This window comes from Brachionichthys hirsutus, chromosome 6 (genome assembly GCF_040956055.1).
Source record: "Brachionichthys hirsutus isolate HB-005 chromosome 6, CSIRO-AGI_Bhir_v1, whole genome shotgun sequence".
Classification (NCBI taxonomy): Eukaryota; Metazoa; Chordata; class Actinopteri; order Lophiiformes; family Brachionichthyidae; genus Brachionichthys; species Brachionichthys hirsutus.
This window is the reverse complement of record NC_090902.1, coordinates 2,063,248-2,087,892: the sequence shown is the minus strand read 5'-3', so window position 1 is coordinate 2,087,892 and position 24,645 is coordinate 2,063,248. Positions and strand designations below refer to the sequence as shown.

The 24,645-nt window shown below is 48.8% G+C and overlaps 1 protein-coding gene across 1 annotated transcript; it reads left to right on the top strand.

Moving 5' to 3' along the window:
* On the top strand, positions 1-23,621 carry prom1a (prominin 1a). Its single transcript, XM_068740169.1, has 28 exons — positions 1-229; positions 4,419-4,477; positions 4,749-4,775; positions 5,688-5,732; positions 7,486-7,691; positions 12,754-12,874; positions 13,053-13,116; positions 13,358-13,447; positions 13,647-13,670; positions 14,992-15,221; positions 15,300-15,374; positions 15,457-15,520; positions 15,749-15,908; positions 15,980-16,132; positions 16,207-16,330; positions 16,417-16,520; positions 17,171-17,255; positions 17,828-17,974; positions 18,130-18,201; positions 18,870-18,962; positions 19,672-19,689; positions 20,074-20,127; positions 20,210-20,290; positions 20,376-20,444; positions 21,212-21,301; positions 21,379-21,494; positions 22,313-22,336; positions 23,552-23,621. The coding sequence occupies exons 1-28, from the start codon at positions 1-3 to the stop codon at positions 23,619-23,621; spliced, it is 2,694 nt and encodes an 897-aa protein (XP_068596270.1).
* The last annotated feature ends 1,024 nt before the right edge of the window (positions 23,622-24,645 follow it).

Genomic DNA, 24,645 nt, shown 5'->3' with positions numbered 1-24,645 from the left:
ATGCGGACCACCGGGATCCTCCTGCTGCCCTCGGTGTTCCTGGCGTGCGCGGAGCTCCAGCAGGGGACGGGGCCGCGCAGGCTCCCGCCACCGGGGAACTTGGATTTCGGTTATGTGCCCGCAGGTGTTTACGAGACGCTGGCCCACTACGAACCGGGACCGATCGGGATCCTGTTCCAGACGGTGCAGGCCTTTCTGTGCGCGGTGCAGCCCAACGGCTTCCCCGAAGGTAACGCGCTCGGGAATAATCCGGTCGATTATTACGTGTCTGTTATCGATCCCGGCGTTTTGGGTTTCCTTCGGATCGATTGGCTTCGGGAAGATTCCGAACTCGAGATGTAGTTTCGTTACTTTTTGATCACAAACATAAACGAGTTCCCGTCAGCGGGTTCGAACCAACGACCCGCTGTCCTGTTCCATCACACGAAACGCGCGTTCACCTTGTGTTTCTGTTTCTTCCGTGCGTCACGCCGACCCGCGCGCGCTTTGATTTACGCGCAGAGCTGCGCTAATTGAGTGTCGTGTTCGCGTCAATTATGAACGCGTGGGGTCACAGCGTCACGTGACGTTAAACGCACATAGTGGGGGGGGGGGGGGGGGGCGTGGTTAGTCGAGGCGCCTCAGCGCTGATTGATTAGTCGATCACTCAGCTGTGCGCGTTTAATTGGGTCGCGGACGCTTAAAGGACGCGCCTTCCCCTCAGCGCGTCACCGTCTGCGCGCGGATTAGCGGTCCACCTTGTTAATTGGGTAATCCCATAATCCCCCGCGCCACATGTCGTCACCAGCGTTTGGGGCTGAAGAGGAAGCCGCTCGGCTTCACTTTGTGTCTGTAAGAAAAGCAAAATGTGGTTTTCTTGTCAACAGCGTTGGCATTTAGCAAAGAAACATCTGCCATCGACGGGATTCAACATCTGGGTCGCACGCAGAGAAACGTGCACGCAGAGAAACGTGCACACAGCCAGCGTCTTCCGGAAGGAACCCAGAAAATGGCGGCGAACCTCGAGCTGCTGTGATGATTGACGTCTTCCACAATCGCTGCGTAACATTTTCAGATTTGAACATCTTCTTAATCCGGCGACGGTCGACTGAGGCGTTCATTCTCCAAACTGAGTGACGTGTGGCTTTTAATCTGTCGCTATTAGCAACGAGGCAACAAACGTCCATCGCGTTCCAGCCGCCGTTGAGCGGGGACCACGCCTGGACGGAACTGCTGAAAGTCTGACATCTATTCAAGACAGGCAACAGTTGCCAGGGAAACCCTTTGACAGCTGCCACAGCCGGTGTGTCTCACAGCGGCAATCTGATGGGGGGGTAAATTGACAACCGCATACACGGAGCAGAGGGGGGGGGGGGGGGGGTGTTGTTAGGCCACAGTTACTGAGCTCTCTCCTAAAGGAAGTCAGGAATGTCTTCCGTTGGTGAAAGAAGCCGAAGATAATTATTTCACCAGATCTCAAGAGGAAGTGATGTCACAGTTTGGAGTCTGACGTCACAACGGCCCCCGTAAAGGAGACGTTCTCCAGCCGAGTCGGGCTTTGAGTGGCAGACGTGCCTAAATGAATCCGTAGACGGAGCAACTATTCACTGGATCGGTTTAAAACGTTCAAGGTTATAATTTGAGACTTCTAATGTTTACCTTTTATTTTGTTTCAGTTTGTTTTGCATTTTCACGGTGTGGGCGGGACACCGAAATAATGACTCTATTAACGAGTCGTGTTCCGTTGTTCTCCCAAACAGGACGGTGTGTCTTTACTCTGCTGATCTCTCAAGCGGCTTTATCCGCCCCGTTATCGTCTCATTAGCCTCGTCAAAGCCCGCTGAACTAAACAAGCGTCGGAGGATCCGCGTCGACATCCGACAGACTTCTGCCTCCGGCTGCTTCATCGTTCTAACGTTCCGCTCGGTACACCGGTTCCGGTCCGCCGCGCACGTTCCATCTCACGAGGGGAGAAATGGCGCGACAATGGATCTGATGCCGCAGCCGATCGATCGTTTTCATTTGACGACGCCGAAAGCAAAATGAAATCCAAATCCGTTGATCCGCGGGTCGTTATTAGCGCGTTGATGGCCGACGCTGCGGGCGCCGTTACCCCGCTGCACGACTATTCCGTTATTAAAAAGAGTCCTTCACCTGGAAGGTGGGGATGGGAGCTCCCCGACGGCGTCCCTGAGCGACCCACTGGGCGCCGGATGGGCGCTGACCCAACACTTTAACATTCCCGTGGAGGAGGATGAAGCATCCGCCAGCTGAAGGGACGCTGAAGTCATGAGTCGTGTTTCACGGCGCGCGCATCGGTGCAGCTTATCCTCCCTTCGGAGCGTCTATCGATGTTTGGCGGATCGGAATCCTCCCTCGTTCCAAAGTATCGCTGTGAAGAGCGGACCCGGTCGCTGTTCGCTGGAGGCGTGGAGCAGATGGCGCCGGCAGTGAGCTGCAAATTCAGCCTAAAGGTCTAAAGGTCAGGAGGTCGCGGCGCTAAGAGACGCAGGCCGTTCACTCACTGCTGTGAAACCAAACATCACGAGCCTGTGTTTTAATTCTGGACAGGAATGACCGTGATTTACTTAAATCCGATTTAAAACCCTAACCCTAACCCCCCCCCCATAAAACTGTCACCGCCATCTTCTCGACGTGCGTGGTTCCTCTGCGGTGTTTCTGCGGTGTCGGATGAAGTCGTGTCGCCGCGGCGGCAGAGATGACCGTCAGCGACGGGACCGCTTCAGGACACAAGCAGGAAACGCATCGCTGCAAGTCCCACCTGAGGGAGGGAGGGAGGGAGGGAGGGGGGGGGTCGTCTCAGGTGAATCCAGGACCGGCTTCTTCGCCAGCCTCCATGTTTCCGCCCACGATCACCGATGTTTCATTATCGGTGCCGATTTATCTCGATGTTCTGTTCTGGCCTCTCCAGGAAAGAGTTTCTGCTCTTTCTTGCTGATATCGGTCAAATTGTCACATCAAGCTTTTGTGGTGGAGGTAAACAAACCTTTTCTCTATGGCGGAAGGAGAGAAATGTGCTTTTCACTTGCGCTGAGAGGCGCCGGGTCAAACCTCTCAACTCACACCGGCGCCAGTCGCTGGCCCGGCTTTGAGGGAGAAGCTCACGCTGCATAATTAAAACCCGAAACGGGTCGTTGTGCGCTTTAAATCCTCGCCTGCGGCGCCGGTCCTGTGAAGACGCGAGCCTTCAGACTCGTGTCGTTGCTCTTGAAATGGATCCACAAATCTGGGATTAGTGTTTTCTGAATGCGCCGCCAAGCCGGGCGAGGAGGCCGGCCCGGGAAGCGAGCGGCTTCATTTCAACGCCGTTCAAAAGGCGGCCGATTAAACGGAGGAGTTGTGATTTTCTGGCATTGGATTGCAACCAGTGATCCAACCTGCCCCCTGCAGTAGTTCCACATCACCATAGCAACGTGGCGACGCAAACAGGGGGGGGGGGGGCTCGGTGTAAAAGGATCCGCCTATGCACACGCAGTGTTTCTAAGTTTGAAGTTATTAAACTAATAACCAGGAAAGAGGCTCAAAGTCCTGATACTCGCGTAGAGGCGTAGCATCGGCAGGTTCTCCATGAATCCACCTGGGTGGGGGCGCCTCCCTTTGAGGAAAAACTGCAGAACAATCCATCCTGCCGGGCTCTGATTTATCTCCGGCTCCCTGCAAAGCTTTCATTAAAGTCTGCTTTAAAGGCTCCGGGGCCGACGCTGCTGCACGTCCGTTAATCTCTCGTTCATTTGCATGTTCAGTAGCGAGCGTGGGTTACGGTTTCCTTAGGGGGGGGGACTAACACAGGGGCTGAAAAACGATGGCGGCGGCGGCCTGACCCACAAACTCGATTTCTGTTTTCTGAACTTGGTTGGATTGTTTGGCGGAGAGAAGTCGGTCACAGCCGTCGACCGTTTGCTCCTTACAACTAGAGCAGACCTGCCCTAAAGCAAGGCACTGGAGCCACGCCCGTTCTAGGACTAAAACCAGCGACCCCGCGGGTCTACCAGCCGGTCCGGGTTGTAGAAGCCCCTGAAGGGATGTTATTCTCTGCAGGAAATCATTTATGTACACGAGAACCTTTCCAGAAAGAAAGTGTAACAAGGTTTTTGGATAAAAAACTGAGATCCAGAAATAACGAGGAAAAGCAACGGGTTCCACGACGTGACTCCCTCGCCCCGTCAGGCCCTCCTCCGCCCGTCGAACCCCGGAGGGAGGAGGTTCTGAGGAAAGAACTTTTACATTTCCTGACGCCACGTTGTCAAAGTAGTCAAGCCTCCACTCGAACTCTCTGAATAAATGAATAAAATAAAAAAGTTTCCCCCAACCTGCATTCAAATATTTCCTATTCTCAAGGTTTTAGAAAATGTTTTTTTTTTTTTTTTTTGAGAGCGTGGAATTGAGTGTGAATATTTTTTTTGTCTTTGTTTTTGCAGAACTAATTGTCAAACTGACCAAGGACAAGTTCGGCGCCGTTCAGGCGGAGTACCAAAAGGTAAAACTGTGTTTGTCTTCCACATTTAAAAAGAAGCGAGGCGCCGATGGCGTTTGCCAGCCGGCGAAGCTTTCGCCGACCCCTCAGAAAGGGAGGCGTGTGTTGCGGTAGCTCCGTGAGAACTCAGGCTGGATTGGATTCCAATGATTTGACTTCTCTTCTCTTGTTCTGTTTCATCCACATGTTTCTGTTGTGTGGCTTCGCTCTTTCTTTCACGCCGTGTTGTCTTCTGCATGCCCTCTCCATCCCCATCTGGTCTGGCCTTCCTCAGCCAGAGAACATAGTGCTGAGCCTTCAGGTAAAGACTCTGCGTGACGCAAAGCCATCCCCTTCGTCTCCTCGCCGCCCTCACCCCGAGTCGCCGGCGTTCCACAACTTTAGGTTTAAACATTGGAGTGTTAACCGGACGCCGCTCTCCCATCCATCCCACCCACCGAGTTAGTCTCATCCAAAGCGCGTCGTTGTTTCGATGTTTTCAGATATCGTGCGTTTTCTTTTACTTTTCATTTCCAGGCTTATATTTATATTTATATTTGTCTTTATTTCCTCCACAAGCGGAAAGATCAATTATATTTCAACCAATGGGCTTCCTTCTCATTGAAGCTGAGCTCATCAGCCTCGATCAATGATGACCCGCTCTCGTGCAATCTAAAGACATTGTGGATTTAAGTTAAGCGATCGAATGCTTGTGAGGAAGACCACACGAGGAAGACGACTAACAGCCGTGAATGAATTCACAGTGAACGCCAGCATTCGGCTGACGGCTGATGAGTCGTTTAGGCTAATGCCCTGGCGTTTGAGGCTCCGCCCCCCCCTCTCAGGCCTGGCGGCTGCTTGTTAATTAGATCTAATCACATCTACAGAGCTGCCCGTCTTGGCCGCGTCATCACGCAAGCTCGCTCCCATCGGAAGGTCACCTTCTTCTTTTGGGCATTGGCCAAGACAAAGCTTATATAGTCCCAAAATAGCCGGCGCTGCAGGCGCTAGAAGAGCGTTTGTGGGGAAGAACATAGTAAAAGTGCGACCTTTGACCTTTTCCCTGTAAAGATTCACCCAATAAGAAACAGAACCCGGAAGCAGAATGACAATGCGAGCGTTCGGAGTTGCACATTGACGACACGGGATGGGTCACAGTGTCTCGTTTGATTCGGATTCTCTCCTCTTCTCTGCTTCCACGGACGTGAAATCACCCATGACTTCATCCCTAAAGGTCAGGAGGGGCGTGGCCGACGGCCTTCGTCTTCTAAATACGGATGTATGATAATATGGAGGCTCTAATGAGATCAGCATTCATCCGGACAAACCTTAAAATGAAAGGGGGGAGCAAAAGCCCGATATCATGCGTTCTGCGTCACTCATCCAAATATAAGTGTTCGGAGCCTGGATTATGCTTTCCTCTGGTTTTGTGCGGGTTTCTTTCCCCCCGGCGTGTTAAAAGGCGAAAGCTGCAGGTTCCTCGGAGACGACGGGGAGGTCGACTCGAGAGGGGGGGATTAAGATTAGCCCGAATCAGGCGGGAGAGCGGTCCCGCCATACAGGAGCGGCGATGGCGGCCCCGGCTTTGATCCTTTCATAATGAGAAGCTATCGAGCATCTTGTGACGATTTACATGCCGTCTGGGAATTACAAATCCCCTATTCAATTTTGCCGTACTTCGAAAGCCGGCGCCTCCTCTGGTTTATGCAGACGAGGAAGATTAAGTGGGAGCGCTGCAGTGCAGCGATGATGATGATGATGATGAGGTGGAGGAAATGAAACTTTTCATTTCTCGTAATGTTTACAAAAGATGCGTGGGGTCGCTGGTTATTTCTGATACGGATCTCTGTAATCTATCGGTGCTCAGAGAATGGGATTGGTGAGGAAGGGGGGCGAAGGGAGGCGTTGGCCGGACTGGAAAGTGCACGGTTGGCTGGAGCGATGCAAAAGAGGAAAGCTGGGAAGCTGGCCGGCAGGAATGTGATGATTCAGAGGAGCTGAAACAATAATGGGGAGAAGATCGGGTGATTTAAAGGCTGCAGGTTGCGAAGGCAAGGAGTCAGGAGACGGAGAAAGGGAAAGCTCCACGCCGGCAGGAGGGAATAAGAATGAAACGCTGACCTGGAAGAGAGAGAGAGAGAGAGAGAGAGAGGAGAAGATGCAGGAACGGATTCTTAGAATCTGCAAACCTTCTGTTTTGCTGTATATTTAATCTAATCAGGAATACGGTGCCTTTTCCTTTAATCTGGCCGGACTGCGGAGGGAGAGTGAAGCGGGATTTAATGTGTGGAACATGAAAGGCTCTGCAAACTTATATCTGTTTGAACGACGCATTTAAAAAAATAAACTTGCTGCAGCAAAAATAATTCAAAAGAATGAATTGGACTTCAAAACGGAGTGATTTGTTGCTTTGCTGCAGGAATAATGTGGGATTTGTAGCCTAATGCTCGTCGTCGGGGGGGGGGGGGGGGGGGGGGGGGGGGGGGGGGGGGGGGGTCTGCTGCGGCACGCTCATCTATTCCCAGTTCTCCTTCATTAGGCGGAGAAGCTGCACCACAGGCTACTGTTCATTAACTCTTTGAGCGTTTTTCCCATCGTCCTTCATGTCTTGAAATATATGCCCCCCCCCCCCCCCCCCAGAAAGAAATCCAGCATTCATGAATGCTTTCCTGTGTTAGTCTCTGCTTTCACGTTGTGTTTTAATGTAGTTAAGGAGTCGTCGTGTTTGAGCTTAGAGGCGACGGGTTCTCCGGCAGCGACTGTCACGCGTCGTGTTTCTTGTTTCTCCCCTTTGCACAAAGACGGAGGAGAGAATTTTCCAGCAGATGTTTTTAGATTTGACTCGTCTTCTCCTGTTCATCCACCCTTTCTTCTCCCCCCTCGCTTCATCTGCACTCCGGATCCGATTCTAATCATCACCTCTGACTCTGCTTTTCCTGCATCCCATCCCCTTTTTCCGCCTCCTATCTCCATTAAACAATCTGTACATTACCTCATTATTTCCTCTCATTACCCCCCCCCCCCCCCCCAAGGCCATCTACTATGAGATCGGCTTCCTCGTGTGTGCGGCGGCGGGCCTGCTCTTCGCCGTTTTGGTGCCGCTCGCCGGCCTCTTCTTCTGCATGTGCCGCTGCTGCGACAACTGCGGCGGTGAGATGCACCAACGCCAGAGGAAGAACGCCGACTGCCAGCGCGGCCTGCTGGGAACGCTGCTCTTCTCCACCTCGTTGGTCATCACGTGAGTGTGTGACACGCCCGGCCCGCGGCGATCAGCCTGCCAAGGAGGTTGTGTTGTTGCCGGTGTCTGTCTGGCTGACGTTTAGTAACATAACTCAAAAAGCTATGGACCGATCTTGATGAAAGTTTCCGGAAATATTCGGAATGTTACCAGGAATAGATTATTACATTTGAGTGAAGATCCAGAAGAGATCCTGGATTCTGGATAACTTTTAAGTTTTGGTTAACATTGCAGTTAATGGAGCTTCAATTTTTGTTCCTAAATATCTCGGTTGATTATTGACTAATGTTTATGGGATTTGACACAATCATGTAGGGAGGGGGGGGTCTCAATCTTGCCAACAAATTTCATCCGGATCGGATCCAGATTTCGGCTATTATTGAGATGTTTCGAAACATTGGGCTGCACTTGCGTTTGCATGGCCAATTCCTGAAGGTTTGTTTTCATGGTTAAGGAATCAAAAATTATAGATAAAATAAATACAAAGATTATAGACAAAATAAGTTCAGGACCATTATTCACGGTGTAAACCACAAGATAGGTGGGACTGAGGTGCTTGGCGGAGGTCTGTGCTCTCCGAGTGCTTTTCTAGTCGTGAAATGCATTGACACTGGATTTAAATGCAAGCCGTATTTTAGTGTCATAGTCATGCATATGTACCCCCCCCCCCCCCCCCCCCATCCTGTTTGCTATATATAGTAAAGTCCTGCTGTTGATGCTCAGTGGCAGCACCCTTCATGTTTGTGTTCAGTCTGAGCGCTGGTCATTATAATCCGCAGGGAATTCACACTGGAGCTTCGGGAGCGCCGGGAATTCTTCATCCCGTCAAGACGCTCTTAAAACATGAACAAATGCTGCCGTTTCGTAGCTGCTCCTGCCTCCGGGGGCTATTATAGCACTGCTCCGTATGTCATTTGATCCTTGTATAAGCACACTTTAATCACGTATGTGATCTGTCCATCAAACGGGAACTGGAGCGAGTCCGGCCGCAGAAGGCGTTCCGAGATTCCAACTGATTTTCATCATATAGGAATCGAGCTTAAAGTTCCTGCAGCTACTTTCTGGCCTGAATCCTGAATCCGCCTGTCAACAGTTGCCCACGTTAAACTATAAAAAGTGTATTTCTTCCAATATTTCCATGTTATATGTCCAAATGTCTCGCTTTTTTTTCTCCACCCACTTTTCAGTCCTTCGTGCCGAGTGCTTTCTGGTTGTAGTCTTTTATTTTGGCGAGCCAAGTGACGAGCTTTCATCTTAAATTACAGTTGATGATGATGAGGTGGTAAAAAAAAACACTGGGAGTAAAGCGTATAAATTCACCGTGTCCTCTTGAGACTATTACGTCCCCGGCTGTCGCTGCTCTTGCTGAAACTCATCTCCCAGAAAATGGACCACGGGAAACTCGATCCACTCGCCACCTTGTTTTTTTTTACGGCCTCTGTGGCGGGAGAAGAGCAGCGAACGGGGATTTGACGGCGCCACAAAAGAGGTGGAGAGCTTGTCTTTCTTTACTGGATTGAAAGCGTCCACTTAGCTTTCTGTCTTCTGCGGGAATGAAGCCCCAGTTATTAGAAATTCCACTCCAATATCCTGGGAGCCCAGAGAGCCCCCCCCCCCCCCAGCTACCAGGCAGAGATTCCACTAAGGCACTAATGAAGCAATCCCAGTCAGGGATGAGAGCCAAGGCCGGACCCGGACTGTTTTTAGGAGAATATTCCCCTTGTGCTCCACCCACCAGGTCAAAGAGGATTAGTGAAAGTCTCAATGAGCGTAAACTGATTAGCAGACTTGCATTGATTGTTGATCCGCCTCACAGAGCTGCGGAACAACGAGAAGCTCGGGCCGATGAGACAAACAAAGGCGAATCTTTAGGGATGATGTGGCGCCGTGTGGCACGGAGGAGGGACGACATGTGAAAAGGAAAAGCTGTAGGGATTCACTGATACCGCTGAGGAGGGCGGCGCCTCGTCTCCGGGGGGGATTTTTGATCCAGAATAAAGAGCGCTTCTCTTGCAGGTAGAAAGGAAGACTCTTTCGCACGTTCGGCACAGATGCAATCAACTTTCTGTTCCTCGGCAACAAGGAAAGAGCTCTGGAAATGGCTTCATCCAAAACACTGAGGGAACAATAAAGATTCATTTGATTTGTAACGTAGATTCGCTGATTATCCCGACTCGCTTGTGTATAAGGGGAATATTCTGGGGACGTATATGAAATAATGAACCAGTAAATTATTGCTGCCTCATGATGGGGAATTGTTCTTACAGCGTCAGCTGGTAATGAAGCTCTCGCTGATGAATGGCGTTGACTTAGGCGTTGGCGTGGAGACGCCTCTTATGATTGTACAACAGAGCGTCGCTGTTTGTACGACGTCCAGCGCGTGTCACGCGGACACACGGCTCCTTTCACTCAACAAGATTTGTCTTTTGAATCGCGACAGAAGATAGGAACCGACTTGAATTCCAAGTCCTTCTCTTCAGTCCTTGAGGCGAGAGACGGGACTTTAAATCATGAAATGCAAATCGGCGTGAAGCCGATCGGTCGAGGCTGATCTGAGGCCAGCCGTTCGTTAGGACGTTCCCGTCTCATGAGTAAATTACCTGCTCTTTAAAATCCTTCTGGGTCATTTCTTGACCCGAGATGTTCCTTCTGACATCACAACATTAATATTTGATAGAAAGATTAGACATCTACTCGCCATTCAGGTCGTTCGGATGAGGGTTTAGTATTCTTATCTGTCCTGTATTGTTTACTGTGGAACTAACAGACCGTTGTCCCCCCCCCCCCGGTGACCGTTTAAGGCGCTCGTAGAGATAGAGCAGCATGCCAGTGTCTTTCCTGGGTTGTCCCGGTTAGAGAAATTCTTTATAAATGTGAGCAAACTAACCTCTGGAGAGGAAGATGCAGTGGATGAAAGGGTTAAATTCTACTGTGTGCGCTGCTGCTGTTGTGATCCAGATTAGATGATACAACAGTTCCAGCAGTGTGCGAGCCGGGCCGCTCTGAAAGGGCGACGGTCCCAGCCCCGCCACTACAATCGCCCTGAATGCAGGCCATTGTTGGAGTTTGTGAACGCTGTGGCGCCACCAGACCGTGTAACCCCCACGCCCCAGTGTGGCCTACATACTGGGGCGCCGCACGAGCCCGGCCCTCCTCTTCTTCCTCTTCTTCTGCTGCTGCTGCTGCTGCTGAGAATCCACAAGTGGGTTCAGGCCGAGCCCGATCAGAACCGGTTCCCCTCTGTAGCTCGGTTCGATGAGGTTCCTCATCTATTCTCCGCTGCTCAGCTCGGGCATGTTTTGCTCGTCATCGCAGATTTGTTGTGCGTTTGATCTTTTTTTTTTTTTTTTTTATACGCAACGCTAAAATGTGTTTGTTTTTTGTCTCGCCTTTCTGTTTCATCTCGGTTTCATTTCGACAAATCTGCGTCAAAAACAAGCCGGATTCAGTTCCTTCCGAGTCGTGTAACTCGGTTTTTAGTTTTTACTCAGAGTCTTTGTGCGGCTGCAGATTCCAGCGACCTCGCTGGACACAGTCGGGGAGAACGAGGGAACGAGAGACAAAGGGAAAGAGAGGGAGGTTGATGGGCCCAAAAAAAGATGGGCGTTGATGCGATGGGGAAATGGAAATAAAAGCTTGAGTCTGAGAGAAAAGTGAGAGGGGGGGGTATGGAAGGTTGGAATGAGAGACGAGGAAACAGGTGAGTCAGAGCAGAAGGAAAGACGGAATGGGTGTGGTGAAGAAAACAGACGAGGAAGAGGGACAGAAGGCTTTTATTGTGGAGGCGGCCATTTTGAATCTTCTCCCGGTTCCGGATGGATCCACTTCTCCGGATCCCTTCCCGGACGTTCGGCCCAGTTCCAGACACGTCTTAAATAATTGCGTCGGGTGATCTGTTTTTTTTTTTTCTTCTTCCAGATGCACGCTGAAACCTCGCTTTAAATGAAAACGCTTTTAATTCACCAAACAACATTTTTCAACTCTTAAAATTATTGTTTTTTGTTCAAATATGTTAATTCTGAAGCTTCTATCCTTGGAAGTTATTCTTAAGAATCACTAGCCCTACGCTACTGGATCTACTTTGTATTTTCTGCACACAGTCAGCGTATTAAAATACTGCCCAATCCCTAATGTGCAGGTGAGATTATAACCGGATTAACGGGATTATTTCCTGCAGGAACGACTGCTGATCACACACAGATCTACACACAGCAACACACACACGAGTCACAGCCCCCCCGGTCCGTCTCCATTGCTCTGAAGTCGTCCCCATGCCCTGTGGGGCGGTCCTGTTGCTTTTCTTACATCATTCATAAAGCGGATTATTCCAAGGAGGCGACCCTAAATGAGATTCTCTATTTTATTCTGTCAGAGCTGTGATGTCACAATCAATCGAGCATTGGTTCATCCCCCCGTGGACGCCGGCTACGCTCGTGCAGAATTAACATGCGCACACACTTAGATGCATAAAGCCCTGCCAGCTGCCGCACTCAAAATTCAGATGGGAGGAGCATGAGTCATGGAAACATCTTAATATTATGGGCTGTCTATCCCTTGATGCAGATCCAACTAATTAAGCCTTGCACCAAGCCGCTCAGGTCTGTTTGAAGTACACAAGAGGCTGCTTTTAACAGCAAGTCTGTGTTTTCCCTTTGAATTTGAATGTATTTTAAAGCCATGAATTACATGGGCAGGGAGCTTAATGTGAATACACCCGCATTTCCTGTGTTCCGTTGAGTACCTGCTCGCTCTGAGAATAGATCAGTGAACCAGGTCTCAGAAATACACCCGGCTGCTCTTCAATGAAATTTATAACACCATCAGTATTTTAAGTTTATTTAAATCTGAAACGATGACTTTTTTTCTTGAGAAATCTGTCTGTTGGGAAATTTATTCCACAGGTGAGATCAAAGTAAGTAATAATAATGGTGGCGCACACCGCCCCCTACTGTCCGCCGGGTGCTATTGCACCTTTTGGTGCCATCCTTCCTCCCCCCGGCGCTGCTGTGGGGTCATCGGGGTCACCTGGGGAGGTAACTCTCTGTGCCTGTCATTGGTTCAGGGTCGGAGTCCTGTGCGCATACGCCGCCAATCAGAACCTGAGCTCTCAGGTGAAGAACATTCGCAGACTGGTCAACAGCAACATGAGGGACCTGCACACCTTCGCCAACGACACGCCGATGGTGAGGCCGGCAAATGGCATTTGATCATCCGAGTATCTGTTTGTACTTTTGTGAAGGCTTTCCAAAGCCTTTTTTAAATTGGTTCGCTTTCTCTTTGAACGATAACACGAATCCGACATCTTGCTGTATTTCAGGGTGATTTTCATCCGTTTGCTTTTGTGCTCTGTTTTGTGTGCAGCAAATTGATTACCTGATATCCCAATACGCCACTGCCAGGAACAAAGTCGTCTACGACCTGGACAGTAAGTCGCCCCGCGTGAAGACACACCGACTCTTGGTTGTATGGATCTGAATTTACTGCGTCTGCTTTCTTTTAGCGACATATTTGTGGAATAAAACTCGGTCTAGACGGATAAATTCTACTGTTCTCCCTTCGCTATTCTATTTTTAGTCTGGCATTCTGCATTTCATAAAGTTAAGAAGCCACATTACGCTCCAGATATAAGAAACGGATTTGTGACGTGTTAACGTTGTTCCCTGCAGATATAGGTCCGTTATTGGGTGGAAGGATACATGACCAGCTGCATAAGGAGGTGCATCCTGCCTTGGACAGAGTGCTCAATATGGCCGGAGGTACATCCACGTGTGTTTTTCTTTTATTTCCTGTGCAACTTCAAACTGCAGAGAGCAGGTTAAAGCATGAAGAGTCCGTTATTGACGGAGCGAGCTGAACTGTGATTCGTTTCTCTTTGCTCTGATTTTGTAACCAATCAATCAATCAGGAATGTGTCCGTTAAATCTTTTGCTTTTTATGTTTTTTTTTTTTGTGAAGTGAAAATCGAGAGAGCCATCAAAGGTAACGGCGCCTCAGTCGCTGGGCGATGACCAGCGGCCATTAGACAGCCCCCCCCCCCTCCCCCTGTGAACTATGACACCAGTGTTGCTCTTGTGATTGTCCCCTTGTGATCCTCTGCCCCCCCCCCCCCCAATAACAAGTATTAATATGTTTATATATCAAAACTGCACTACGTGCGCCGCCAATCAGAACCTGAGCTCTACGTGCAGTTTTAACTCGACGGCATCACCAGGTTTTGTCTAAACAACCCAACCTAACGTCCGCTGGCTCCTGGAGATCCCTCCTTTTTTAACCTTGTGATTGTGGTTGTGGAACCGGTTCTGTTGCTTTAAGACAGAAACGCCCATAAAAGCTAGCGATGGAAGCGTTATGCTATTAGGTTGCCTCGTGCATTTCAACAAGCAGCTGTATATGGACGTTATATACGAGCTTTCACACCAGTGACTGTGAATACAGATTGTGTCTTTGATGTTTGTGTCGTGTCGTGTACCCACTGGGGCTGAGGCGAGATGTCACAGCATGTTAACATTCTTATTACGTTGCCTAAGCAGTGCGTATCTATTCTTATGTGCATCATTTAGCACATGGCATCCATCTGCAGTTTCCTCTCGTTTGCGTCTTTCAAACCAACATTGAAGATTTTTATTTTTTTTTGTAGCGCCTGCTGCAGGCGACTCTTTGATTGTTAACTGAAGCTGATGCATTTGCTGGGGTGAGAGCAAGCGTGATTTAATAGAGTCTAACAAATGCATGTTATTCATAGCATTCCTCCTTGCACTTATTTAGATGTATTCACATCCTCGGCTCAGGCCTGGTACTCGCGTCGTGTCCTGTGTGTACTTTGTGTAACATGAGCCAATATTACACTACAACCTATTATATTTTATGGCCTATAAATATTGGCTTCATGGCTGGGGAAAGAAAAAGTGTGCGTATGCTCGGTGTTAAACCAATCGCCCCATTTTCCCAACGCAGAAGTAAAAGACTGGAATCAAATATTCGTATTCCTTTATGACTGCTTTTGCAGAAGATCTATGAAGGCGGAGGCTCATGGGAAGAAAACCTTCCTTCACATTTAAATGTTAAAATGTTTGGTTAAAAGTTAGGGATGAGAGAAAATAAAGAGTTTCATTTCGCTGTAATTAAATATGTAAATCTGCAGCAATGGGAGTTAAATCCTTCTGATGGTTCCTTAGAGGCAGAACCACGCCAGGAGCGTTTAGCTGATTTAATTGGCCGCCTCCATACACACCCTGTTTAATTTTTAATATCCTCACTGCAGCCGTATTCACTGTGGGTTACTGTGGTGTCTTAAATTCAGCCATGCGAGAGACCAGGGAGGCCCTGGAGAACGCCAACGTGGGTCTGGAGGTCCTTCAGGAAGGGACGGGGAAACTGAACTTCAACCTGAGCCTGGTCCGGACCGGCATCAACCGCACCCTGAATGACCCGGGCTGCCGCGACGAGGAGTCGGACGCCACCACCGCCCAGCTGTGCCGCAACATCCGCCGGTCGCTGTCCGAAGTGCAGATCAGCGCCAACTTCACGCGGGTAGGGGGCCGAACGCGCCGATTCCTGACGATGAATATCGATGAAGAACTTCTGAAGCGTGACTGTGTTTTATTGTAGCTGGCCAAAGTGAACGCTCAGCTGAAGAAGATGAGCCGTGTGCTGAGAACGGACCTCAGCGCTGTCGTCCAGCGGGTGGGTCGCGACCTGAGCTGTGGATATCCTGAGTGTTTTGCAGGGTGTTTTGTTTTTTTTTAGCCTTTTTGTCCTTTTCCAGGGCTATTCCTCTTTGAACAACACGCCACACATGGTGATTGAACAGACCAGAAGTGTGGTGCAGAGTGAGTAACTCGTTAAAGTTCCGTAGTTTATTCCCCGTATCTGTTAAAAAACTACAATTCTTTTTGTCTTTTTTCCTTTTGTCTTCTTGCGAGATCAGAAGGATATTTATTTATTTATTCAAAAGGAGCCAATCAGAAACCAGGGAACATTTTTGTTTGTCCATTTGTCTATTTGTTCTCGTGTCCTGACGCTCATTGGGCCTGTTGATGGATTGATCCATCCTCCAGATGTTCAGGGCTTGATGGACGACATCGGGAAAAACATCAGCAGCTTTTCCAAAGCCTTCCCCGTACAGAGTTCCCTTTCCAACTTCACCATCTTCATCAGCCACGTCCACGCCAAGATTGAGGACCACTATCCTGAAATAGATCAAATGGACTTCTACAGGTAAACAAGTCAAACGTAAAGCCTTAAGATCGCTCAAAGCGCCGTTGTCAAGCGCTGGCGGCTGCTTGCAGATGGATCTGCTGCATCACTCTTTGCTGCATGCTGGTCCTGGTCCTGGCGTTCAACTACCTGGGCCTGCTGTGCGGAACGCTGGGATACGACAAGCACGCCTCGCCCACGACACGGGGCTGCATCTCCAACACGGGAGGGACGATGCTGATGGCGTGAGTGACGGCCACACCTCCGTTTTTCATCACTCCATCCTGTGAGTGCCTGCCGTTTGCCCTTCCCCCCGCAGCGGTGTTGGATTCAGCTTCATCTTCTCCTGGGTGCTGATGGGAGTGGCGACCGCCACTTTCCTGGTCGGAGGAAACATGGAGAAACTGATTTGTGAGCCGTTTCACACCAGAGAAGTCTTCAAGGCAAGGCAGCGACTGTTTCTGATTTAATTCTAGTAAATGTGTTATTCCTGAAAGACGTTTAAGCCTGTTTCGATCACACGTTACAGGTAGTGGACACGCCCTACCTGGTCAACCCGGACTGGAGGAACTTCATCCCCGGCTACATGTACAACGACTCGGACCTGGAGCTGACGGCAGAGAGCATTTACAGGCAAACCCCCGTTTGGTTTCAGGAGCAAAGTTCGGCTCTGATCATTTTGCTGCCGGTCGTCTCCTTATCTGTCTTCCTGCATTGTTTTAAAACTTGCATTTGATGCAGCGAGATTCTATTTATTCTATTATGGCCTGACGCAGCCCGCGCAGGCGTTGCCCGTCGACCACGCAGCTGGGGAGCGCATTCCCGTAGACCAGGACGCAAACGAGCGAGCTAATCGGCATCATTCCTGTTCTTTGGCCTCTTTCTCCGTGACTACATCGGCTTTCATCATCTCCCTCCAGCGCGTGGCTGCACATCTCTAGGATAACAGACCCACACTCATTATATTGCCACAATGGAGCGTGCTTGCTTCAGCGAGTTCTGGCTGTTTAAACGGCGAGCAGCGCTGAGTCTACATGGAATGTCGCTGCTTAAATATTATGAAGGAATATTTATCGTTCCAGCAAACATTTGGGAGGAAGCTGGCTGCCGAGCTCCTCCTGCAGGTTTCATTTCTCGGGATGCAGCCCTGCATGCCTTCAGGCTCTCCGAGCTTTCTGCGCTCTATGTACTTCTACTTAAAGTCGCTCGGTGGCAGCAGATGGTTTCACTTTGAAAATGTCAGCTGACGTCTCTCTCTCTCTCTCTCTCTCTCTCTTCCTCAGCACTTGCAAAGAGAACAAAGGCATCTACTCAGCAATGCGCCTGGACAAGGTCTTCAACATCTCCTCCTTCCTGAACACCACAGTGGTCAGTAAGGAAAAAGAAAATACCAACGCACGCATGCATGTGGAAAAGAGGAAGCTAATCATTGCTACGAAATCAGGCATTAATGGAATCATTTTAGGGCTGAAACTCACAGACAGTAAATGCTGAGAACCCCCCCCCCCCCCCCCCCGGGGTTGGAATCAATAAAGCATGCAAACAGAATTCAGGTTGGAGCAGCCGTCCCCTCTGCCGGCCCTCGGCCCTCATCTCGGAGGCTGCTCGAGTTCTCGTGTTGATGCGAGCGTCTGTCTCTCTCCATCCCTGGCCAGCCTCTGTTAGCTCGCCTCGTTGGAGAGATTGTTCTGGCTCGTTGTCATCCCGCGCCGCGCCTCGCTCCACAGATGGCTTATTTGTTCTCGTTTAATGTCCGCACATGTTAGAAGTTTCCAGAAAGGATGCAGAATTTCAGCAGAACTGGCCGCGGCTCTTTTGTTTTGCTGCCAGCGTACTCGTCGCTAAATCACGCTGACGTGTCCAAAGCAAGCAGACGACAGATTCTTTTTGACGGCCTTTACATGAACGCCATCACCGCTTAGATTTCAATGCGTTTCCAGTTCACCAAAGACGTGGTGTCTCTCCTGAACGACATCCGGATCGACCTGAGGGGGATCATCCTGCTGGAGGCGGAGGGGAAGCAGAACCTGCTGGATTTCTCTGAAGCGGGACTGTCAGAAATCAACTATGCAGAATACCTGGAGGAGGTGATGAAACGCGGTGGGGGGGCATTCGAATGGGATGCCTGATGTCCTGGCGTCTCTGCAGGGTTATTTAACTGATGAACATTTCTGTCTCGCGGCAGTTATTGGGGAAAGTTTAACTCAAGGATCATAAAGAACGTTGACTTCCTTATCTCCAGGTCAACAAAGGCGTCACCGTGGTGGACCTGCGCTCGTTTGCCCGAGAGCTGGAGGCCCAGACGGATCTCATGGTAAGAACACCTCCACCCCGCTCCGACTGACGCACAAACATCAGCTTCCCGCCGTTCCCTAGCGATTAAAATGCGAGGGAACGGCAGCTGCGTTCATTATGTTTGGGACGATTATAAAGAGTGAAAAGGTGTCTGGCGTGGCGCTGTCCAAGGTGCTGATCCCGCCGCGGCCTCTTGTCTCATGTCCGCCCACGGCGATGAAGGAGCGGAGCCATCATTCCGAACGGTGTTCTTTAACAATGAATAATTCAGCTTAACTCAAAAACGCTACAGATGGATCTCGATGACATTTTCAAGAAATGCTGGGACTGTCATCAGGAACAGATGATTTAATCTTTGGTGATGATCCAGAAGAGATCCTGGGTTCTGGATCACTTTGAGATTTTCGTGAACAGTGCAGTCAATGGAGCTTCAAAATTTGTTCGACAATTTCTCGGTTGATTATTGATCGATTTTTATGGGATTTGAAATTTGAGTTTCTAACGGTTTGTTTTCATGGTTAAGGAATCTAAAAATACGTGTAGGACAATAATGTTTGGTGTAAATCACAATGTAGGGGGGACTGAGCTGCTTGGCGGAGGTCTGCGCTCTCCGGGTGCTCTTCTAGTTCATTTTTATTTTAGGATTTTTCGCTGTAATTGCTCGCTTCCTGTGTGCTTCCGTTTCAGCCCAGAGGCGCTCTGCAGACGGCTCTGAAAGGCCACGTCGGAACGCTGCGGCAGATCCACGCTCAGCAGATCATCCCCATGGAGCAGGCCACGGTAACCGCCTGTCTGGAAACACGGCCGCCACACATTCATTTGTTTGGTTGGCTTTATTTATTTAAGGGTTTCGCTTTCTCACAAGAAAAATGTTCTGTCCCAAAAACATACAGAGAGACGTTGATGTTGTTGTTTTAGATGAGACAAACAAACAAGGGAAACATATTAACGGGGAAATACAATCTTTATTTAAAAGAGCCCAGCTTTGCATATAAAAGCTGAAGGATCTCTGAGAAAACCTGAAACATGGTTGTAAGAACGCTTTGGAATAAAACCACACCTACACGACAGAAGGAAAACCGAAAATCTTCTTCTTTACTTCTTGTTTACTGCTTGTTTTCCTGATTCCGAGAGGCCAAAATATCCATTACTGCACATTTAAAGACGGTTTACTCCAAATCAGCGCTCCGAGGGAAAGTCAATCAGGACAAAAGATGCGATTTGCTTCATTCTGCCTGCTGGAGCTCTCCTCATGTCTGATCAGGAGAATGGCGTCCTCGGTTTAAGACTTTGAATTCACATGAAAGCAGAACGTTTCAGGCCAGAGTCATTTCACATCTGATGTCTGTGAACACGAATGTAAAGTGGAGTGTAAATGTCATTCCTTTGAGTAGCAGTGAATGCATGCGATTATGTTTTTAATCACAGCTTTTTGTATTTTCCTCCTTTGTTTTTGTTCATTTCCCCTTTTTCCACCTTCAACTTGAAGAAATATGTTAGAGCGAGGGTAAGCAATTCATTACTAGAACGTTTAGAGAAATGTTTCACCTCAGCGATGTCGTGTTTTTTGCTTTTTTTATTCGCTGGACGTGAAGCTTTTAGTACCAAAATATAAAATATCCACCAGAGGAAAAAGAAATGTGACTTTAATTCAGTCCTGAATTAAATCTGTCTGTCCATCCAGGAATAACAGTCTACACAACAAAGCGTGACTCATTTCTTTATTCCACTTTGTGGCTATTTAATTGTGATTCATGTTCTGCATCGTTCAGGTGCGTCTGTTGTGTTACTGCCTGGTGTCATTTTCGTGTTGTTATCCTTGACCGTTTTTTTTTTCCCTTTGCTGACTTTAACGCAATAAAAAAGATGTGCTTGTGTCTTCTTTTGAAAGGGCGCGTTGAACCAGAGCATGAGGTTCCTGGAGAGAACCGCCTCCGACCTGCCAGTAAGCAAAGCAGCCAGCCGGCCCGAGTCCGATCTGACGTTCGGCCTTGACGTCATTAACGTCGCTCGCTTCTCCTCCTCAGAACAAAGTCTTGGCCATTCTTGATGCCATCACTGCTGCCCAGCAGCTAATCTCCCAGAATGCCACACATTTAATCAACCGGGTAACTTTGGGAACCTTTTGTTTTTGTTTAGTTTCCTCCGTTAGTGAATGATCTCTGACTCGCATTCTGATTTACTCTTCCTCAGGAAACGGGAAGGTTCACATCGACCATCGTCGGCTACTTCCATCAATACGTAGAATGGGTGAAAAAATCTGTGCGTTTACAGTTTCCTGTATCTGTTACTTTTGTTGTATGTAGTTCCCACTGCAGAGTGTTGTGTTTGAGCCGTTGTGTATAGCAGCTACAGCCGCTGTGAGTCTTGGAGAAACGTTGGTTTCTGAGGTTAACTCAGAAGCTGTTTGAGCCGTCTCCCAGTCAACGGAACATTAAGTTCTGTTTGTTAGCAGGAAAAACTGCTGAATGGAGCTCGGTGAAAACAAATCTGAAGATGGGCCTTGGTCTAATTTAGATCCCATTACATTTTGAGAGCGATCCGGATCCGTCTGGATACAATGAAATCTGGATTTTCCCATTTACTTATAATGGAGGCTTTTCCCAGAAAAAATCCTGGCTTGTAAAATCTGCATTAAATTCACTCACCAAACATCCCAGTCACAAAGGGGTCCGATATGAAACTATCTATTAGAAGTAAACTATTTTAACATTGAAACCCATTTATGGATTCAAAAATCAAAAAATTTCATGGTTGGTGTTTAAAGACAACAAGAACAATCTAGAACATTTTGGCGCTGATCCAGATCACCATGTGGACGGTGTGAATCCGGTTAGGAGGGGAACGAGCTGCTTGGCGGAGGTCTGCGCTCTGAGTGCTGTTCTAGTTATTCCTGTTTTCTGAGCGCTGTTCTAGTTATTCCTGTTTTCTGAGCGCGGTGGAACGCTGTCGCCCTGCAGCGTGTGTGTGTGTGAACACACACATCTTACAGATCCCGCCGTGCGTGTGTCTGTGTTTCCTCTCTGCAGCTGGCCTTGGAGGTCGCTCCGTGCAAGCCCTTCAGCAACATGGTGGACACAGCGGAAATCATCACTTGCAGTTTCGTGGTGGACTCCATGGTAACGATACGCACAGAGCAGTGTCTAAAACTGATTCGGGGGGGTCGTTTCCAACGGGTGGCTGGTTTGCTCCACAGAACACCTTCTGGATGGGTCTGGGCTGCAGCTGCCTCTTCCTGCTTCCCAGCATCATCCTGGCTGCAAAGCTCGCCAAGCACTACCGCCGGATGGACACGGAGGACGTTTACGACGAGTGAGCGCTCACGCCTGTTGTTCCGTGTTACAGATGCGTTTCTGTCATAGTTTCTACCTAACAGAATGAGATTCGACCAACTCGCGATGCCTGAAACTACGCTGGCCGGAGCGCACAAACCACGTTTACAAATCCCGAGACAAATTTACAATTCAGTGAACGATCTCACGGAAAGGGAGCGTCCCAAAGCCGGGGCCGACCCGGGCGTGAGCGGATCAGTTTTTGATGATGGACGGAGATGGACAGCGTTTTTGGCTGTGGTCCTCGCCTCCCACTGTAGCTTTCGGGTCAACCTTTGGGGGGATGTTCCCTTTCCGTAAGATTGTTTTCTGAAATGTCAATGTGCTTCGGGATTTGTCAACCTGGTTTGTGCGTTCCGGCCAGCGTTGGGAACGGTCGCAGGAAGTCCTTTCCATGTCATATTTAGCTCAGCTAAGTGAAATTTGAGTTCCAGGAACAGCCTCTTTGTTTGCTTTGTTAATAATCCCAGGTTTATTTCTGATTTATCCTCTTTCCCCTTTTCTCTCCTTGTAGTTCCTCTGTTTCTGGGACTTGGCATTTTACTTTGTGATAACCATTTCTACTGTTTCCATCTTCCATATCCTTCATTATTTGTGCCATTCCTCTGTCAGGCACTTTGCACTTTACAAAGACGCATCGGCACATTCGTCACGCTAGATTTTCTCGGTGAACCATTCGCTCGCTCGCTCGCCGCCGTCTCATTTAATCACGGCTTTGCGATGACGTCTCCATCGGCGGCGTCCCTCTGGTCGTTTCTACTGCAGTAACATGTTTTTTGTGTGTGTGTGTCTTTATAGCATTGAGACAGTTCCCATGAAAACGTAAGACATCTTCTCCACCTCCTTTCGCTCCGCTTTTCTCTGGATCTTTTACTAAATTCTCGGTGCTGCTTTGAATTTTTTTTAGCCCTCGCCGTCGGACGGCGACACTTCCTGTCGTGAAAAGTGTCCCCTCACGTTTCATGAAGGGCTCTTGCATTTATTGCTTCACAAGTGTAAATAAATCACCTTGATTTATACTCCAAAAATATAGAACTCCTAACATTCATGATACATTTTATCCATTGATCGGAATGCCATATCTCATGTTGCATTTCCACCCCCCCTTTTTTTATATACATGTAATAATTTGTTTTCAGTATGGAAATTGGTAATAATGGTTATCATATATAGTGAGCGCTCACAAAGTCCTACGATGGCAAGGTAAAACGATAATAATGTTTCCGGCATGCCTAAAAGAACACGCAGAAGTAAGATGTGTGTGTTTGCTTTTTAAATTCTTCCTCTCTATGCTGTTCGTCTGCATGTCTTGTCGCTGACCTGCTGCATGCTGTTTGCACCCGAGTGAACAACCGTCCTCTTTTCCTCTGATTTAGACTCGGCCAAAGTCCGATGAATGTCCACCTGATCGTTTTGTTCAGAGAGAGGCAAGCATGTCGCGCTCTGCTGTGCTCAATGGGGGGTGCTGCTCTTTGGGTTTCCCCTCCTTAATACAATTGAAACGTCTCATTGCATGTCGTGTACGCTTTTAATTGAGCTGGGTCCGAGCGAGCGCGGGGTCGGGTGGCCCGACAGGCGCTGCAGAAAGAGAGCAGAGCGGCTAAACGTCGCTTGTGGAAAATAAATCACAAAAAGGGATATTTTCTGTCATACTGGGGGGGGGGGGGGGGTCATTTAGCTAAAAGAAATATGAGAGCGTCGCAACTTTATTCTTAAAATGGATATAAAACTTACAAATTAACAAAACTGGAGCATTTAATAAAAGACAAAAAACATATTTCACTAACCTACGAGTTCTGAGAGGCAGGAACGGAACCCGGTGACCCCCGGTGACCCCCGTTAACCAGTTCTACAATCCGGATCCCAGACTGGATGAAGCTGTTCTGCTCTCTTCCTCCTCTTCAGCCATCCTGCTCCTCTTTGCAGAGAGGAAGCAAGCGGTGGCTGTTTCTAAAACAAACAAACAAAATGCACTATTGTCATTATTGTTAATGCTGTAACGTGTGTGTGTTTGTGTGCGTGTGCGTGTGTTTGTAGCATTCCCACCTATGACACTATGAACAGGTTCCCGCGTGCCTCGGCTCCTCCCCGGCACATCGACTGGTGACATTCCGGCTCCTGAAAGGTATCAGGAAACTGCGTCTCATCGCTCTTTTATCTCTAACGCCTCGTCCTTTGGAGCCTTCTCTCATCTTCAGCGTGAACTTCCTCGGCTGCGGTCTCATCCTGTTGTTTGTCGTGTCTGACTGCAGCTTGTTTTAACGCTTTTTCTGCGTCCTGTGACTTTGCAGGAAACCCACTTTGCTCATTTTGGGATGGCTAACCCACCATGAATGTCCTCGTGTATTCATGTCTGCCTGATCCTGACTGTGCTGCTTGTTGTGATCTGTTTCTAAATGCATGCCGGCTCTGCCTGTGCAGCGATCCGTACCCGACATCCTAACCTAACACAGTATAACCTCCGATCTGCGTCGTTCCCGGAAGGTCCTATGGGATAGATTTCCTTCAGAAGCCTTTGACGTCTCGCTCTGGGGCCTCACTGGCTGCAGTCTCTTTAAATGGTTCACTAAATATTTAAAAATGAAATGCTTCTTTTTTCCTCCCCATTTGTCTCCCCAGTTCCCTCGGAAATTGGAACTAAAACACAACGTAGTAAGTGATGCCTTCTTATATTTTTACACTCTCTGGGAATGTGTTGCAGAGCGGATATTCCCAGATGTAATGTCGGAAAATTGTATTTACTTTTTTCTTTTTCTTTAGAGTAAAGAAAAGCAGCTGGTCATTTTGTAATTAGTGCACAACTTAAAAGTTAAACACATTTGGCATATTTTAGTTTTGCTAATTACAAACCTCTTTTTCCAGCTGCCCCCCCCCCCCCCTGAATAAAAAACCTGGATGAGAAGAAGCTCATCCAGGCTCCGCAGCGGATCATCGGAACCTCAACCGGATCACGGTCGTGAGAGCTACCCGCTGCCCCCTCGTTGTCCTCCACCCCTTCAGGAGGACAAAAAGTCCCCTTCCTCAGCTTCAATCTGAGCCCGGCGTGTTCCTGCTTTCTCTGCGAGGGCGGGGGCACAAATCTGTTCTACAAGAGGACGCCACGGTGACCATGATGGAGAAGACGGCGGCTC